An 18502-nucleotide genomic window follows, 5' to 3' on the forward strand; every position below is an offset into this window, starting at 1 on the left:
TAACCAGTAATTCTTCATGCGGTACCGTATCAAACGCCTTACTGAAATCCAGATATATGAGATCCACCGCATTTCCCTTGTCTAAAAAATCTGTTACTCTCTCAAAGAAGGAGATCAAGTTGGTTTGGCACGATCTACCTTTCGTAAATCCATGCTGTAATCTATCCCAGTTGCCATCGGCCTCATGCTCCGGAACCACTCTCTCTTTTAAGATTTTTTCCATGACTTTGCATACTACAGATGTTAGACTAACAGGCCTATAATTCCCCGGGTCACTTTTTTTCCCCTTCTTGAATATAGGAACTACATTAGCTAATCTCCAGTCAGTCGGTACAATCCCCGAATTTAGGGATTTATTAAAGATTATCGCTAACGGGCTAGCAAGCACCCTCGCCAATTCCCTTAATATTCTAGGATGAAGATTATCCGCCCCGATTTACTTCCGTTAAGCTGTTCAAGTTTGGCTTCTACCTCAGATACCGTAATGTCTACCCCATATCTTCATTCCCATCGGTCCTCTATCACTATTCCTTAGCCCTTCATTAGCCTCATTAAAGACCGAGGCAAAGTATTCGTTCAGATATTGTGCCATTCCAAGATTATCCCTAATCTCCACTCCGTTTAAAGTTTTAAGCGGTCCCACTTCTTCTTTCTTGGTTTTCTTCCTATTTATATGGCTAAAAACCGTTTGCTATTGGTTTTAATCCCTTCGCTAGGTCCATCTCCACTTGTCGCTTTGCCTTTCTCACAGCTTCCCTGCACCCTCTGACCTCAATAAGGTAGGTTTCCTTGCTGATCCCTCCCATTTTCCACTCCTGATACGCTTTCTGTTTTTTCTTAATGACCCCTCTAAGACGCTTGCTCATCCAGCTCGGTCTAAAACTGCTACCTATGAGCCGTTTCCCCCTTCTCGGGATACATGCCTCTGACAACTCCTGCAACTTCAACCTGAAGTAACCCCAGGCGTCATCTGCTCTTAGATCCCTAAATATGTTAGCCCAGTCCACTTCCCTAACTAGTCGCCTTAATTTAGTAAAATTAGCCCTTTTGAAATCATACACCCTAGTCTCAGATGCACTATTGATTATCCTCCCATTTATTTGGAAACGAATTAGCTCATGATCACTCGAGCCAAGGTTGTCCCCTACAACAATGTCCTCAACAAGGTCCTCGTTACTCATTCGGCTCTCTCTAGGACCCAGCAGCCTGCTCTTACATGCTCTACTGCTTCCCATCTGTCCGGGTTCCCGGCAGAGCGGTGCCCCCAGACCTAGTGGTGCCCTAGGCGGCTGCCTATTCTGCCTATGCCTAAGGACGGCCCTGGGGGGAGGCAGCATAGTTTAGTGGATAGAACACTGCACTTCCACTTGGAAAAGTGGGGGTTATACCCAGCTCTGCCACTGACCCACTAAATGACCTTGGACAAGTCACTTCCCCTCACTATGCCTGAGTTTCCCCTCCCACCCGTTGTCTGTCTTGTCCAGTTAGACTGTAATGGCTCAGAGTTTTGTGCAGGGCCCCCCACAATCGAGGTCAGATCTCATCTGGGGGCTGCTGGGATGCAAATAACAATATTAAACCCTGTGATCCAATCAGTAATAACAGTCCCAGCTTGTAACTCCCCCTTCTGCGAGCTGAAAGCAGCACTCTCACACAGACTGGCCTGCAGCTCTTGTGAATCCAGCACCACCTAGAATCAAACCTCACTGATCATTTAACAATTTCTGGGCTGTAGGAAGGTCTCATAGTTCACTGGTGGGAGCTGGGTTTGAAAAGGATTCAGCTGCTCAGAGAAACACCCCCCGCATCAGACAAATTTAAAATCTTCCTCTGTTGCTTTCCGTGCGAGGCTGGAGTATCGTTTATGTGTATATCCATTTTCACGCAATGTAGGCTACACACAGCTGAATGATGCAGTTACACACCTGTGTCAGGCAAGGCCACCCACAAGGGAGGCAAAAGGGGCTGCTGCCCTGGGGTTCGGTGATTTCAAAGGGCCCGGGGCTCCTGGCAGCCGCCGCTGCTCCTGCAAGAACAGTGGTGGCCAGAGCCCCAGGCCCTTTAAATCGCTGCTGGAGCTCCAAGTGATGTGGCCTGGGCAGTGCTGAAGGGCTGTCTGGGGTAGGCTAGCCCCAACCCTGCCCCTTCTCCCTGAGGCCCTGCCCCTTCTGGAGGCCTGGAGCTGCCCCTCCCTCCCCCCGTCTTGCCCAGAGGCCTGGCAAGTCTGTCTGCAGCCCTAGTGTCAGGCAACTTGTGATGCCATTAACCTGTAATTAAAATCCAAAGTTATTACCCATTAGAGTGAACAGCAACTCTGTATCTTGTGCTCCCGGACAGCTTGCTTGATGGGAACCACCGTGTGAGCTCTGTGAGCCCAGGACAGACGCAAAACCCGACAAATTGAACTTAGATCCTCTTCACACAGAACAGTTTCAGAGCCTCTTCCTGGTGTTCCCCACACACCCTCTTCCCTCCTGCCCCCTGTGCAGCCTCTAAACTCAGCTGTTTCTATGGGGGCAGGACCCCAGCCCCTGAGCACCCCCAATCTCCCACTCACCCGCTAAGTGGGGAGAATGTGGCCCCAGCTCTCCATGGCCCCGGAGCACAGGGATGGCGCCCGGCCCCAGCCTGCCCCAGCCTAAAGCCCAGGCAGCCCCTGGAGGTGGCGGAAGCAGGGGAGGTGCCTGGGGGCGGAGTATGGGTGGGGCTACACCTGGCAGTTTGGGAAGGCATTGCCTTGCCCTGCCTCTGGTACCCGCCGCCCATGCTGTCAGGGGTGTGGTGAGCGCAGCTCATGCCTTCCATGCCTGGCCTGGCAGCACCATGGACACATCTTGCTTCAGTCCTGTGTGTGAGGAAAGTGCCTCACATGGAGCTCTAGTGCCCATGTCTCCCTAATGACAGGCTGGGTGCCGGCCATCAGTGGCCAAGGCTCCCTGCACCTGCCCACAGGAAGGAGACTGCAGGGGAGAGATTTGGGAGGATCCAGAGATCAGGGAGAAAATCTGGGAAATTAGGAGATTCTGTGGCTCTGAGAGACTGAGTCTGAAAAGGAAAGAATTGAATTAACCCGGATCCACAGTGTGTCCTACCTTGTATTTCTGGGCAGCCTCTTCCATGAGCAGCACCGTGTGAGATCTGTGCTGTGGGGATCTCCAACAAACCACACACACGGCTTCCCCGTCCTCTTCACAGAACAGATCCAGGGCTTTGTTGTGCACCTCACACAGATTCTCTTTTCCTGGTTTAAAATCCAGTTGTTTGATTTTTTCCACTATATTTGCTAGCTGATAGTTTTTTCGGAGAGTCCCTTTCTGGATTTGGGCTCTGCAGCTGGGGCAGCACAAGGGGTCAGAGTCCTGCTCTTCCCATGTCTCACAGAACTGAGTGATGCAGCCTCAGCAGAAGTTGTGCCCGCACTGTATGGTGACTGGGTCCGTCAGATATTCCAGGCAGATGGGACAGTTGGTTTCCTCTTGGATTTCCCGTACAGGAGTCCCTGAGGCCATGGCTGCTGGGATCTCTGTGCTTCTGTTCTCTCTGCTTCTGCTCCGGATCATAAATTGTTATGTAGATAGTGGAAAAATACAAATAAATAAATAACTAAAATGTTAGTTTTTATTCCATTCCATTTGTTTTATGAAAGACATTCTTTTCAGTTGATTCATTAAAAAACAGAATTGTAAAAATGAAACAAAAATAATTTTGTTCAAAAGTAGTGTTGAAAAATAATTTTCATGGGTTAAACATGCCCGCAGATTTGCTCATGAAAATGAGGATTTTCACAGGGCAGAGAACAATCTGTCTCACAATATGTTACACTGCCTCTCTCACAGGCATGTCATCAGACCTTCTCCAAACACAGAACCATAAATCACCCCTGCTATCCTCTATTCCAGGGGTCAGCAACCTTTCAGAAGTGCTGTGCCGAGTCTTCATTTATTCACTCTAATTTAAGGTTTCACGTGCCAGTAATACATTTTAACATTTTTCGAAGGTCTCTCTACAAGTCTATAATATATAACTAAACTATTGTTATATGTAAAGTAAACAAGGTTTTTTAAATGTTTAAGAAGCTTTATTTAAAATTAAATTAAAATGCAGAGCCCCCCGGACTGGTGGCCAGGACTCTGGCAGTGTGAGTGCCACTGAAAAATCAGCTTGCGTGCCGCCTTTGGCGCACGTGCCATAGGTTGCCTACCCCTGTTCTACTCCATAGCTCTGCAGCCACAAAAAATACAAGGCAACGTGAACTTGCCCATAGGATAACAATGTTACCCTGGATACACACAAACAGTTCAGTACCAAAGTCCCTGTTTAAGATGCTTAAGTCTCAGTTTCAGAAACACTTCAATGCCAAAAATTCCCAATGAATCCTATAGGTGCCTAAACTCACTCAGTGCAGTGGTGCCAGATCCAGGAGGGTCCAGGGGGGCCATGGTGTTGGTGTCATCAGGCATCTGTATTAGGCCTGAATGAACTAAAGTCACTCCATGTCTGACCAAAGCGCTTCCATGTTTATCTTTGAACTTTAATTGACCTAACAGGCCGGCAACAAAGAATGGTTATCAGTTACAACACCAGTACCAGAAGGTAATAACAAGGCCTGCTATAATGAGGCCTGCTTGCTCAAAGAGGGAGTAAAACAAGATAACTGTTCACAGAAGAGTTACTAACGAGCTAAAGTGGTTTTTGCCAAGTATGATTTAACCTGCTTAGTGTAATTGCTACTTGCATGATGTATTTGCTATAGAAAATAGACGGGAGGGGGAAGAAGGGGGGGTAAGGGCGAACACTTAGCTGAAATCATGTATAAGAAGAGAAAAACGGCTTGTATCGGTGTGCAGGATTTGAGATTGCTATGTCTCCCTTGCACCTTATTTGGGCTCAAATAAACTTTGTCTGCTTCCCCACCTTGGTGTGTTTATTGGAGCGAAGCACACCGGGCAACGAACCACTGTTGCTGCCTCGGGGCCTCTCTGCCGGCAACAATGGTCTCTTCACTTTTTAATATGGGCACGAAGCAGCAGAGGCAGGGGCTGCGATTCGCATTGGAGGAGCTGATCACGCCCTGCCCACTGTTCCTCCTCTTCCCCCAAGGTCCTGTCCCCTGGCCAGGCTGGGAGCCAGAGCCGGGTTGTGGTAAGAGCTGCCCAGGGAGCCTGGGCTGCTGTGGGAAGTCCCAAATCCTCCACCTGCCCCAAGGTGCAGGGACAAAGGTCAAGGGCTGCTCTTGGGCATCTTGGAGGCTGCCCAGGGCAGTGGTTTTGTAAGGATCAGGCCTTTTTCTGTAGCTTTATTGTAAGGCCTAAGGTCTTCGTCTGCAGCCAGATTAGAAGAGCAGCAGCCCTTAGCTGAGAAGCAGGAAGTCACATCCTCACATTCCATCTAAGTTACATTCAAACAATATAATATCGGGCTGTTAAGAAGGAGGCCCCATTCTAATGGCCCCCACTGTCACCAGATAAGGAAACAGACCTTAAGATGGTTAAAGAAAACTTAGTTCGATAAGTAATTTCTTGTCAGACAGAATGCTATCAATAGTTGTAGTTGTGAAATCCTCATTTCTTTGTTGTTTTCTCTTTATGGTCCCCACTTCCCTATTGTTTGTCTGGTTCTTTGATAGTTTCTGTCTGTTGTATAATTAATTTTTTTGGTGTAAATCAATTAAGGGGTTGGGATATAATTGGTTAGAGAATTACATTACAATATGTAAGGATTGGTTAGTAACAGTTTAATATAATGATTGGTTAAGGTAGAGCTAAGCAGGACTCAAGTTTCACTCTATAAACTGGGGTCCAAAAGGAAGTTCTTTGGGGAGCCAACTCCAGGACACGGCCCCAAAGATCAGAGCTGCCAGACCTCAACACTCTGCCAATGATACCGTGCAGAAACTGGAGTCCCTCAGATGGACCTGATCTTGACTGGCCACCAAGAAAAGTTCATCTGTCTTAGTGGGAGAGGGGTGTTGTGTATTTGGTTGTCATGGTTTTTGGTTCCTATGGTAACTGAGTTAGATTATTAGGGGATAGCTCAGCCAGCTTCAGCCGGCTGGGTGAGTTCTCTGAGTCTGTAAATAAAATGGTGGTTTTGTTAGCTGTCTGCCCTCAAGTGATTTCTTCCTAAACCGGCTGCCCCCAAGGATATAACAAGTGGTGACGAGTATGGGATCCTGGTGCTGCTCCAGTAACAGAAGGAAGTAGAAGTCAAGGTACAGAACAAACAAATAAAAATACTGCTTGTTTGCACTGACTGTGAAAGTGAAACTAAAATCATGGCTACTCTGACCAGGCCACTGGAACCTTTTGATGAGAATATAGAGCAGTGGCATGTGTATACTGAGCGTTTTGAGCTTTTTGTTATTGCAAATGACATTACAGAAGCGAAGAAGGTGCCAATATTCTTAACTGTTGTAGGGGCTAAAACCTACTCCCTGCTACGCAGCTTACTACACCCTGTTAAGCCTGAGACTAAATCTTACAGTGACATTGTGGAAATCCTGGGGTCCCATTTTTCCCCACAACCACTGGTAATTGCTGAAAGATATAGGTTCCACAAAAGAGACCAAAAGGAAGATGAAACAGTTGTACAATTTGTAGCAATTTAAAAAAAGCTAGCAGAACACTGTGAATTTAAAGAGATGTTAAATGATGCCCTGCGTAACAGGTTAGTGTGTGGCCTGTACAGTGAAGCTATACGGAAGTGCCTACTGATAGAGGCTCAGCTTACCTTACAGAAGGCTGTTGATATTGCTGTCTCCATGGAACTGGCTACAAGGGAGGCGCAATACATCGGTGCATCCCCTAGGGTGAAAAAAGTGTCACAAGAACTGACCCACAAAACGGGGCAGAGTCAAGAATGTTACCGCTGTGGTAAGCCGGGTCACCAGGCATCAGAATGCTGGTGTAAGGACCTGGTGTGTCGACACTGTGGCAAAAAGGGACACATTGAGTGTGCCTGTAAACAAAAGAAAAGGAGGCCTGTGGTCTGGCTGACAAAAAGAGGAACCTTGCATATGCTAGAGCAGACCCAGGATGATCAAGGTGACACCTCAGCGCAAGAGAAAGTGCCACTGCCTGTTTTGTCTTTGGCAGTGGGCTGACATGAATACTGGGTAACCCCGTTATTGGATGGCAAATGTATACGCATGGAACTGCACACCGGCGCAGCCGTCTCACTGATCTCCGAGACTGTGTATAAAGAAAAGCTACAGCATCTTCCGCTTAAGGCAACAAAAACTGTTCTGAAGACGTATACAGGAGAAGCTGTGCCTATGCTGGGAACTATTGATGTTAAGGTGGAGCTCAATGGACAGGTGGCTAAATTGCCACTGTTTGTGGTGAGAGGTAACTACCCAGCCTTAATGGGTAGGTCTTGGCTTGGGAAGATTCAACTGAACTGGGCAGAAGTGCACCGGATGACTAAAGAAGAAACCAGTCTAACCCCTATACTAAGGAAACATGCTGCTGTTTTTGGAGATGATTTGGGAAGTATGAAGGGAATCACTGTGACATTGAACATTAAACCTGACAGTCCACCAAAATATCTGAAAGCCCGAACTATGCCATATGCCATCAGGCCAAAGGTTGAAGCAGACCTGGAGCGCCTGGTCACCAATGGAGTCCTAATACCAGTTACCCATAGTTCATGGGCCACTCCTATCGTTCCAATAGTGAAGAAAGATGGCTCTCTCCGGATTTGCGGTGATTTTAAAGTCACTGTCAACCCAGTGTTATGTGCAGAGCAATACCCGCTTCCCCGCATCGATGACCTCTTCGCAGGCCTGGCTGGGGGACAAAAGTTCAGTAAGATTGATCTGAGTCAAGCATATTTACAGATGCACGTTGATGAAAAGTCCCAAGAGCTGTTGACTATTGTGACTCATAAGGGGCTTTATTGATACTTCCACATACCCTTCGGAATAACATCTGCTCCCGCCCTGTTCCAGAGGGCTATGGACCAGATCTTGTGTGGCTTGTCAGGAGTTCAGTGCTATCTGGATGATATCCTGGTCACTGGAAGAAATGAAGAGGATCACTTAAAGAATGTAGAGGCTACCCTACAAAGACTGGAAGAGTATAGCCTACGAGTTCACAAAGACAAGTGTGAATTCTTCAAGCCCTTGATCTTTCACCCTTAACATAAATGAGCTGATGCTGAGCTCCAGGGGTGTTAAAAATTATTTTTTGAATATTTGGGACACATCATTGATTCTGCAGGTCTTTATAAGGTCCCTGCAAAAGTTAAAACTATTGTGGAGGCTCCCCCACCTCGAAATGTAAGCCAGCTGCGCTCGTTTCTAGGACTACTGAACTATTATGGAAAGTTCATCTCACAGTTAGCCACACTGCTAAAACCACTTCATGAGCTCCTTGGGCAGAACAAGGCCTGGAAGTGGACTGAAGCCTGTGATGTTGCATTTAACAAAGCAAAGAATGCATTGCTAAATTCTGAAGTTCTAACGCACTTTGATCCATCCTTATCCCTACAATTGGCCTGCGATGCCTCCCCTTATGGAGTGGGAGCAGTCGTGTCACACATTATGCCTTCGGGAGAAGAGAGACCTATTGATTTTGCTTCACGCACTCTAAGCAAAGCAGAAACTAACTACGCCCAAATCTAACGTGAGGCATTAGGAATTGTTTTTGGAATTCGGAAGTTTCATCAGTACCTGTTTGGGCGAAAGTTTACTCTTTTCACAGACCATTGACCTCTGACGTCAATTTTTGGACCCTACACAGGCATTCCCCCATTAGCTGCTAGTCGTATGCAACGCTGAGCATTGTTAGTTTCAGCACACACATATGAAATCAAATACCGGAAATCCACTCTGCACGGCAATGCAGATGGCCTCTCAAGGTTGCCTTTGCTGGTCAAACATCAAGATAGTGCCCAAAAGGAAATCTTCTACTTTGAACAGATACCTGCATTCCCCTGACAACAGTCCGGTAGTACCTAACCAGATCTGGGATGCACACACACACACACACACTAGTAAACAGAAACCTTCTCATGGCACAGTATTTGAACACCCTTAATTCTGACCATGTGGGTTCTGGTGAATATTTCTACAGGTCTGAAATATTAAATTCGGAGACATGAATGGAGAGATCTCCCCCTCAGGGCTGTCACATCCCTTTGCCTTAGACTGAGGAGGGCTCTTTCTTAAATGCTTCTCCTAAATGCTTCTCCTTGTTTCTGTATTTAGGAGAGGATCCTGTATTTCTGTATTTAGGAGAGGCTCTTTCCTAAATGCTTCTTCTTGTTTCTGTATTTAGGAGAGGCTCTCCCTACAGGGCTGCCCTTTGCCTTGGGGTGAGAGGTTTCTATTAATGGTTCTTCCTTGGCTGGGGAGAGACTGCCTGCTGTTCTACGAAATGGGTATTCACCCATGAAAGCTCATGCTCCAAAACATCTGTTAGTCTATAAGGTGCCACAGGATTCTTTGCTGCTTTTACACATCCAGACTAACACGGCTACCCCTCTGATGCTGTTCCACTGCTTCCATCATTCTCTGTGGTCAGGATAGGCAGCTGGTGGCTTTAACCAGATTCCAGCCTGTGCAGCTCCTGGCCACAGGTAAGTGACACATCCCAGTAAACACCAAACTCTTCTCCTAGGGGCACAATACTCTCTATGGGTGTGTGGGTGGACAGATTTCCTGCTTCCATATTTATAATGCATCCCCACTCTGAACTGACCTAAGACACACAGAACCATTACACAACTGGACCAGAACCCCAGTAGACCCCACCCCCAGCTGGTGCACCCCAGTGCCCAAAGATTGACCAATAATTAGCACCGGACAGTAGATGCCACTCCCCTCCCCCCATCAGCCCAGTGGAGCCACCCCCGCTGTCCCAAGACCAACTGTGCCAACCCATCCAACTCCCCCAAACCCTGCTGTAGCCTCCACCTGCCCCTCCCCCACACAGCATGTGTGTCCCCCCCCACAGGGAATGCAACTGCCAGGCGAGCCGGGCAGGGGCAGGTAAATCGATGCTGCCCCACTGCAGCTACAGCTATTTGTCCCCCGCCAACCGCAACCCCCCGCAGTGACCCAGGCGCAGCCACGTGGGGGTGTTGGGTGCAGGAGGTGGTCGGGGGGTAGTCGGCAGCCGCCCTCCCCCCCAACGAGCAAGTAAAGGCCCCTGCACTCGAGCCAGCCGCCCGCAGCAGCCACGTGGCGCTGCAGGAGGAACGGGGCCAGCAGCAGCCAGACACGGCGAAAGCGAAACCAAAAATCGCGCAAGCGCAGTAACGAGCCTTTAAAGCTTTTTTAAAGCCGATTGTGTAACTGGGAGCCAATCACGCTCTAGGGGGGGAATTAAAAACCAACCAACAAAAGAGGCAGAAGCCCCGCCCCCAGGGGCAGCCCCAGAACAAGCAACATTCGCTGCAGGAGAGAAGCCGTGCGAGGCCGGCCGGGCTCTGCCTTGGCAGCTCCTGCAGCAGCCGCCGGGTGTTTCCCTTCCTGGGACTGACTCGGCTGCTGCTGAGCGGGGAGGAGCCCCCGGGAACATTGCAGCCTGCAGGCGTTTGTGTGACATGTGCCCCAGGGCCAGGGCCAGCTCTAAAATTTTTGCCACCCAAGCAGAAAAAAAAGAGCGCTGCCCCACCCCCGCGAGCGCTGCCTGACCCCTCCCAGAGTTTCACGTCGCACCGCCCAAGTCCCCGCCCCCCCAGCGCCGCGTTGCACCGCCCAAGTCCCCCCAACTTTGTTGCAGAGAAACACTTAAAAATTTCACCGCAGTGCAGTTTAAACATCTGAGACACCAAAAGGCAAATAAAGTAATACGAATACTTACTATATTGTTCTTATTAAACCTCATGATTGTGGGGGGCTGGCCTGCTTAAGATTTTTAAAGCACCGTGCCAGTGAGAATTCAGAGCGTAAATCTCTCTGTTACCCAAGGGAAGCCCCCTAAATGAGTGTCATCGTTGATCTAAACCAGCACAGTGAACAGAAAGGGGAACGGACACAGAGGACAACCTATGGGAATGCGCAGAGCTGGGCTGTGGGCCCCAAGCAGGACATGAGCACAGTCCCCCCAGGCCCAACAACAGCAATTCCAGGCCCCAGGGCAGAACAGTCAATGGGCCCCCGCTGGTGCCCGCATGCACAAGCCACGCTCACGTGGACCCCTCCACCTGACATTTGAGCAGAGCCTGTGCTGGCTGGTGCCCAGCGAGCTGCCGGCTGTGCTGCTGGGCGCACTCTTCCGGCATGGCCAGGCCTTCCATATGCCCCCCGGCTGCCTTCGCCGCCACCGCTGATATCATCACCCCACGCGCCATAGGTGCTGATTTTTGGTTTTGCCAGTGGATGCCCCTTCTCGACTCTGCCCCGTTCCCAAAGGTCAAGCCCCCACTTCACCACACTCCACCTCTTCCTCCCCCGCTCTGCCCCCTTGATTCCCTCCTCTGAGCACCTCCTGCCCACTGCCAACTCCTTTCTGCTTCCTCCTGCTTTAAGGGTGAGGTGTGTGTGTTTGGCTCAGTCTCCCCGTCCAAAATGGCAATTTCCAGCATATTTATACACACACTTCCTTCATATTCTAGTTATTGAATGTGTGTCTGTCACTGGTATCACAGCAATGTCAATATTAAAATAGTAATGAACTACAGCATTACATTACCATGAATTACAGTGTATTAAAATCATTACACTCAGCTACAAGCTGCCTTCACTGACACCCCTGTGTAAAGACACTGTGTTCACTCTGTGCCTCACCCCGGCTTAGCGCCTGCTTGGGAGCTGAGGGCCACTGATGGCTGTGGGAAGAAGGTGGATGGGACTCACAAGCAGTGGGGAGTCTTTTCCATCCCCCTTCCTCTTTTCTCCGCTCCCTGCCCCTGTTCCTCCCTCTTGTTTCTTTTCTAAGTCCTTGCTCCCCACCTTCCTGATGTTTCCCCTTCTTGCTTCCCACCTCTGTCCCTTTTCTCATCTCTCTCTGCTCCACATCTCCTGGGGGCTCTGCCTACTGCCCACAGAGGAGGTTGCCCCTCCTCAGGTAGGAAGGGTGGCCTAGTGGTTCAAGCACAGGCCTGGGGCTCAGGTGTCCTGGGTTTGGTTCTCTGCTCTGCCATTGACTCCCCTGCTTAGCCTTGGGAAAGTCACTTCACCTCTGTGTACCCTAGATCCCACCTGACAAATGGGGCTAATGCTGACCCTGCCTCCTAGGCTGAATCCCTTCATGGCTGTGTGGTGAGGGGGGAAATGGAGATACCAAGGTGAGTAGTTTGGGATCCACGCAGGGGGGCACAGTAGGTGGAGGGGCTCAGGCCAGCTCTGTGGGGGTGGGGCATCAGCCCATCCTCCGCCAGGGTCATGGGCTTCTTTTTCTCCCCTTCCACACAGTGTGGCTCCTGCCAGGGTCCAGGGCTTCTCCCACCCACCCTGCATGGCTTTTGTCGCAGTCCGGGACTTCCCCTGCCCCCACCCAGCAGCCAGTGTCCAGGGCTGCTTCTCCCCACCCCTGCTCAGTGCGGCTCCTGCCGGGGTCTAGGACTTTTCCTTCCCCTAATGTGCCACTGCACCCATCCAGCGCGTGCGCCTAGGAGCCCTGCAGCCTGCTGGGGCAATTTCAAAGGGCCTGGGGCTCCCAGCTGCTGCCACCACTACCAGGCAATGGCAGCTGCCGTGATTGGAGGCCCCAGACGTCAGGTGGTGGGTTCCTGTTTGTGGGTTGCTAAGCAGAGACACACACCCCTCTGCAGCCCAGATTGAGGCACCTATCAGTGAGAGGGGTGTGACTTAGGGCACCAGTTCCCCCCTTGTCAGGATCTCCCATTGGCTAGTTTACATGGCTCCCCGCCTACTGAGGTGCCCATAGATTGACATTGTCTAGGGAGTTTAGACCCCTGACTCAGCTCCGAGGGTCACAGTGCTGCTGTTCCAGTGATTTTCTTGCTGCCTAAAAGTTACTCACTGTGACACTCAGCATTGCAGCACCCGAGTCCTTGCATGGATCGCCCCCTGTGCAACCAGTCACCTCTCTGCAGAGCACAGCTGAGCAATTCCTGATTGACATGGGTGTGCACAGGACAGAGCCGGAGCACAGGCTGATTAGTGACACATTACAGAGTAAAACCCAAACTCTCTTCCTAGAGGTGCAATAAATGCCGGCTCCAGCTTTCTTGTCGCCCCAAGTTGGGAAGCAAATCCCATGATGCTGCCCCCAGCACCTGCAGCTGGGACAGTAAAGTGGAACAAAAAAGAAGAATTGTTTGTAATGTTTTATTTACATAATTAGCTGGAAAGTAGCAAAGTAAAAGGAGGTGAGAAGGAGCTTTAATAACCACAGCATGGCAAGGAGATCCCCAGCTACTGAGAACAGTTTTCTTTATGGCACTAAAATAGCTCCAGTGGCCAGGGATTAATATAGGGAATTAATGAGCTACAGTCTCACTTTCAGTAACATGTAATAAATCTCCCCGTCCCGCTCACGTTCCCTTTTCTTCCATACTGTCCTTTTCTATTCATTATTGTTCTAGCCTCACTCCCCATCCCTGTTTATTTCCCTGTGTCTCTCCTCCCTGTCACAGATCATCCCCCTTGGCTGCTCTCTTCTTTCCCTGATCTTATCCCTTCCCCTCGTGCTGATCCCGGGCTGGGAGTCCCCAGTGAGATCTAAGGACACAGATCTGTACAAAAGGCTCCCGACTGCGGCTTCTCCCCAACCCCCCCCCAAACCCTGATTGATTCATGCTGTGTCCCTGCCACCCCCACCTCCGCCTGTTCCCAGCCCGGCTGTTACTTCTGCCCCCTGCCCCGCCCCCACCTCTGCCCCTCTGGGCCCGTCCTGCAGCCCCAGGGGTCTTCCCCCTCCTGCCCCCATCCCTGAGGCTGCAGAGAGGAGGGGGAGGAGCTTCCAGCAGCCATAGAAATGAGGAGAAAGGGGCTGGGTAGATGGGAGTCCTCCAAGCTCATAGAGACTTGAGTCCACGAGGCTAGAGAGGCTGATTTCCAGTTTCTGCCTCTGCTGTGTGTCTCAGGGACACAGTCTGAGCTGGGATCCCCATGTCCCCACCCAGAGCCAGGGTCGGATTCTCTCCCCAGGGATGGAGCCCGGCGGGAAAGTGAAGATCGGGGCCTCGTCACCAGCATCGATAAATGTCACCTGCCCCCGGTCACAGTCCAGACAAACCCAGATCCTGCTGGGGGCCCGGCTCAGGGGCAGGGGGGTCACAGGGGAGGTGAGAGCCTGGAACTGACCCCCGCACTGCTCCACAGCCCAGATCCCCACCTCAGGGCTACGGCTGATCTCTCCCTTCCTCCCCACAGACACTCTGGCCACCCCCACAGCCCAGTATCGCCCACCTCCCACCTCCACCTCCCAGCAACATCTCCCCAAGGTGAATCCCTCACAGCCCAGCACACAGGGATCAGAGTCAAATCTCTCAGGGTTGTTGGGGAGTCGCTGCCGTCGGTGTGCCCATCTCACACTTTTCCGATCCTCGGAGATGATGAGTTGGGGATGAGCCGTGTCTGGATCCAGAGTCACATGTGCTGGGGAGAGAGAATCAGAGCGTTAGGGGCAGAGCTCAGCCCTGGGGGAGGGTTTGATGGTGTCAGTGACAGAATCTGCCCCAGCTGGGGAGTGACTCTGAACCTCCTTCCAGCAGGATTTACTGGTCAGCTCTGAATGGGGAGTAGCTCTGAGATGTCAGCACAGTGCAGGGGAGAGTCACGCCCCTGGCAGAGATGGGCCCTGCAGCAAAAGGGTCACTTGAGGCAGGTCTGGGACTCAGGCTCTGTCCTGTCCTGCTGCACATCTCTCCAGGGAGGGGACTAGAGCCCCACATGTCAGGGGGATGGGGGGCAACATAGTGGTGAGAAACTGAGCTGTCTCCCCTCAGTGCTCACTGACTCACCTCACCTCTTCCTGCCGTTTCCCATCTTAAACCCCATATTCCCAGATGTGAAAGAACATCGCTGGGAGAGGAGAACAGATGCTTCCCATCCCTGCGCCCTCAGCCTACGTGAGAGCAAGGGGAGTGTTGGGGGAGAAGGAGCGGGAGGGGAAGGAGGGGGAGCAAGCAGAGAGGTGAATGGAGACATGAAGGAAGGGATCCCAGAGGGGAGAGAAAACCGTATTGGATGAGGAGGAGATGGGGCGGGGAGGCCCAGGTCAGCAGAATGTGAAAGGTTATAGAGAGTTTGCTGTGAAGGTGAAAACAGCAACTCACCTGCCTGTTCCCTCCAAGCAACCACCATCACCAAAGCTCCAGGCCCCTCCACCTGCCCCCACTCCTACTGCCTCTGCACCAGCCCCATTCAGCTGAGGGCCTGCTGCTCTCCCCACCCTCCTGTTCCTGCCAGGCACTGCCGGCCCTCCAGACCCTTCCAAACGCTGCCCCATCCCTCAGTCTTCTGGGCCCTTCCCAATCCCGATGTGTTTCCCTCTTTGCACTCTCGTGACTTTCCCCCTGGGCTCTCCCTGTGCTCTAGCACCAGGGTTCTCGTCACCGGGCATATTTTATTTCCTCACCTCCCTGTTTTGTCACTTGAAATATCTTTGTTTCTCTCTCTCTAATCTCTGAATTTTAGCATTTACACGTCATTTCCTCGGTTTCCAAACTCTGAATTGTTGATCCTCAGTTACTGGGCATTTGACAGACCCAGAATTCAGTTTGCTCCTGGTCCACAGCCCGTGGCTCTGGCCCCCAGGGCCTCAGGCAGGGAGGGGGCTGTGAGAAGGAACAGCCCTGGGGATCCCCACACAATCCCCAAATACACATGTGAGCATTTCTCTGTCAGCGGCTACAATTTTAACAGACACTTTTTTTCCTTAGCAGAATTTCTATCACTTTTATAATTATTAATAAGTTAGACTTTCCCTTCTGACACTCTGAAGAGACATTGCCAGCCTGCTACCAAAGACCTGGTCCAGCTGCCATTCATGTCACTGGCCAATTTCCCCTGGAATTCAATGGGAGGCCTGAGGCATGGAGAGGAATTTTGAAAGGGACTGAACTGAGAATTTTGAAAGCAGGACTGAACTGAGAATAATTCAGAAAAACAGAATTGAGGGATAGTTTCCCTCACTCAACCCTGCAGCACTGACCGGCCCTCCGCCCAGGGCTCTGGCGGTGATTTAAAGGGCCTGGGACTCTGGCCGCAACCATGGCGGCCAGGGCCCCAGGGCAGTTGCCCCTTTTGCCTCTCCCCTGCCCCCTCGTCGGCAGCCCTGAGTGGGAGAAAAGGGTTTTCTTTTGGCTCCTGTGAATATGATATAAAGAACAGAGGGCAGCTGGGGCATAGGAGAAGATCTGATATTTTCCCTTCCAAGTTGTCCACTGTAGCAGGTTTTTGTCCCTTCAGACAGTCGCTGAGGTCAGGGGTCGCTCTCCTTAACTAAAGCTAGAGAATGAGCATGAACTTGTTGGCTTTGGGTACAATTTTCAAAATCCAGCGTTCCTAGGCCCCATTTTCTAAAGGATCCTGGGAGTTTAAGTCCAGTCTTCTCTCCCAACCATGAAACTCATGTCCATGTTACCCAGAGGTGAAAGTAAGCTGGTCCCCTCCGGTACGGTGTACCGGCAAGAGCCAGTACGCCGTGCTGGACGGCACCGGATTCCGCGGCAGGGATTTAAAGGGCTCTGGGCTCCCCGCCGCAGCTCCCATCCTGGAGAGAGGCACAAGAGATGTCTTCTCATAAGGGCTAGTCTACATGGGCACTGGTGCAGCTACAGTGCAGACACTCACTACAGCAACGGGAGGGATTCTTCCATCACTCTAGTTAACCCATCTCCCCAAGCAGTGGTAGCTGTCTACACCGAGGGTTAGATTAGCTCATCGACATTGCTTGGGGTGTGCCTGTTTCACACAGCTAAGCAATGTTGCTGAGTCAACTTAATTAAATCTACACTACAAACTTACACCAGTATAACTACATCGCTCAGGGATGTGAAAAATCCACACCTCTGCAGGATGTAATAAAACTGACAACTCCCGATGTAAGCAGGCCTATGTTGGTGGGAGGGCATCTCCTGCTGACACAGCTATCATCTCTTGCGGAGGTGGATTAACTACACTGATCAGGGCTGGCTTAAGCAAGTGTGGGGCCTGATTCGTGGGGCTTGTACTCACTGGGTGGCACTCCGAGTCTTCAGTGGCACTTCGGCGGCGGGTCCTTCCCTCGCTCCGAGTCTTCGGCGGTGGGTCCTTCAGTGCTGCCGAAGACTTGAAGCAAGTGAAGGACCCACCGCTGAAGACCCAGAGCGAGTGAAGTACCCGCCGCCAAAGATCAGTTGCGCCGCCAGGTGAGTAAAAATTAAAAAGGCCACTGGGTGCAGGACCCTCTTAGGCGCGGGGCCTGATTCGGGGGAATCTGCCTAAAGTCAGCCCTGATGCTGATAGGAGCTCTCCCATTGGCATGGATAGTGTCTTCACTAGGAGCTACAGCGGTGCAGGCCTACCCTGCAACAATACTGTAATGCACGGCTAGCTTGGCTGGTACCAGCTCAGGTAAGTTATGTTACAGATGGTGCCACAGCTCAACATCACAATTGGTTTAGCTTTCAATTACACTGCTCGTGCCCCTGGGTTTCATGATTATTAATAAATAAACAGAACCTACTCCCTGTAAAGTTGAGGAACCCTTGCAGTTAAACTTTGCTATGATAACAGATAAATTATTTCTATTATTTGATTTCTGTCCCCTAGTAAGTTTTTTTATCCTTGACAATACAATACTTTGTCTTACTCCATTACCACTTAAAAAGAACAGGAGTACTTGTGGCACCTTAGAGACTAACACATTTATACCAGCATTACCACTTAGTTTCTTAAATAGATTCTTGTGAGGGACTTAATCAAAAGCCTTTTCAAGATCTAAATATATGGTATCACCTTATCCTTTACATGCTACTTTACTGACATGATCAAAAAGAATCTTAACAGATGAAAAGTGAGTCACAATTTTAATTTGCAGGAATGTTGCTGGCCAGACAATTTTACCATGATATTTCAGGTGTTTTGTGAGTCTCTTTTGAATGATCATTTATGGCAATTTACCAGGTAAGCTGTAAAACTTCCCAATGTGTCATTCCCTGGCACACCCCTAGGTGCCTTTTAACATTACGAGGGAGAGATAGCTCAGTGGTTTGACCATTAGCCTGCTAAACCCAGGGGCCTCTTAGGAATCTGGGGCAAAATCAGTACTTGGTCCTGCTAGGGAAGGCAGGGGGCTGGACTCAATGACCTTTCATAGTCCCTTCCAGCTCTATGAGATCGGTATATCTCCATATATTATATAGGTACCAAGTTTGCTACCCTACAATTCTCCAGTCTAGCTCCTCCAACAGTCTTGGATGTGCCAGCTGTAGCTGGTGAGTTTTTACTTCATAATTATCATTTCCTTCCTCTGACACCTCACTCTCCGGTAGTACCTGATATAAAAAAGTACTTTAGCTTCTGAGCAATATTCTCAGCTCTCCTCCCTTTCCTCTCCCCCTCCCCCACTGGTATCTCTCTCACTTCCCCACTGAATATCGG

The 18502-nt window shown here is 50.4% G+C and overlaps 1 protein-coding gene across 1 annotated transcript in view; it reads right to left on the reverse strand.

The window, feature by feature from the left end:
* Positions 1-18502, reverse strand: part of LOC120383499 (butyrophilin subfamily 2 member A2-like) — a 45322-nt gene that overhangs the window by 12576 nt on the left and 14244 nt on the right. The window contains exon 8 of the mRNA XM_039501667.1: positions 14007-14512. Within this exon, the coding sequence (XP_039357601.1) occupies positions 14007-14512 (506 nt within the window). The remainder of the gene's footprint in view (positions 1-14006; positions 14513-18502) is intronic.

Source organism: Mauremys reevesii, linkage group 15, assembly GCF_016161935.1.
Source record: "Mauremys reevesii isolate NIE-2019 linkage group 15, ASM1616193v1, whole genome shotgun sequence".
Lineage (NCBI taxonomy): Eukaryota > Metazoa > Chordata > Testudines > Geoemydidae > Mauremys > Mauremys reevesii.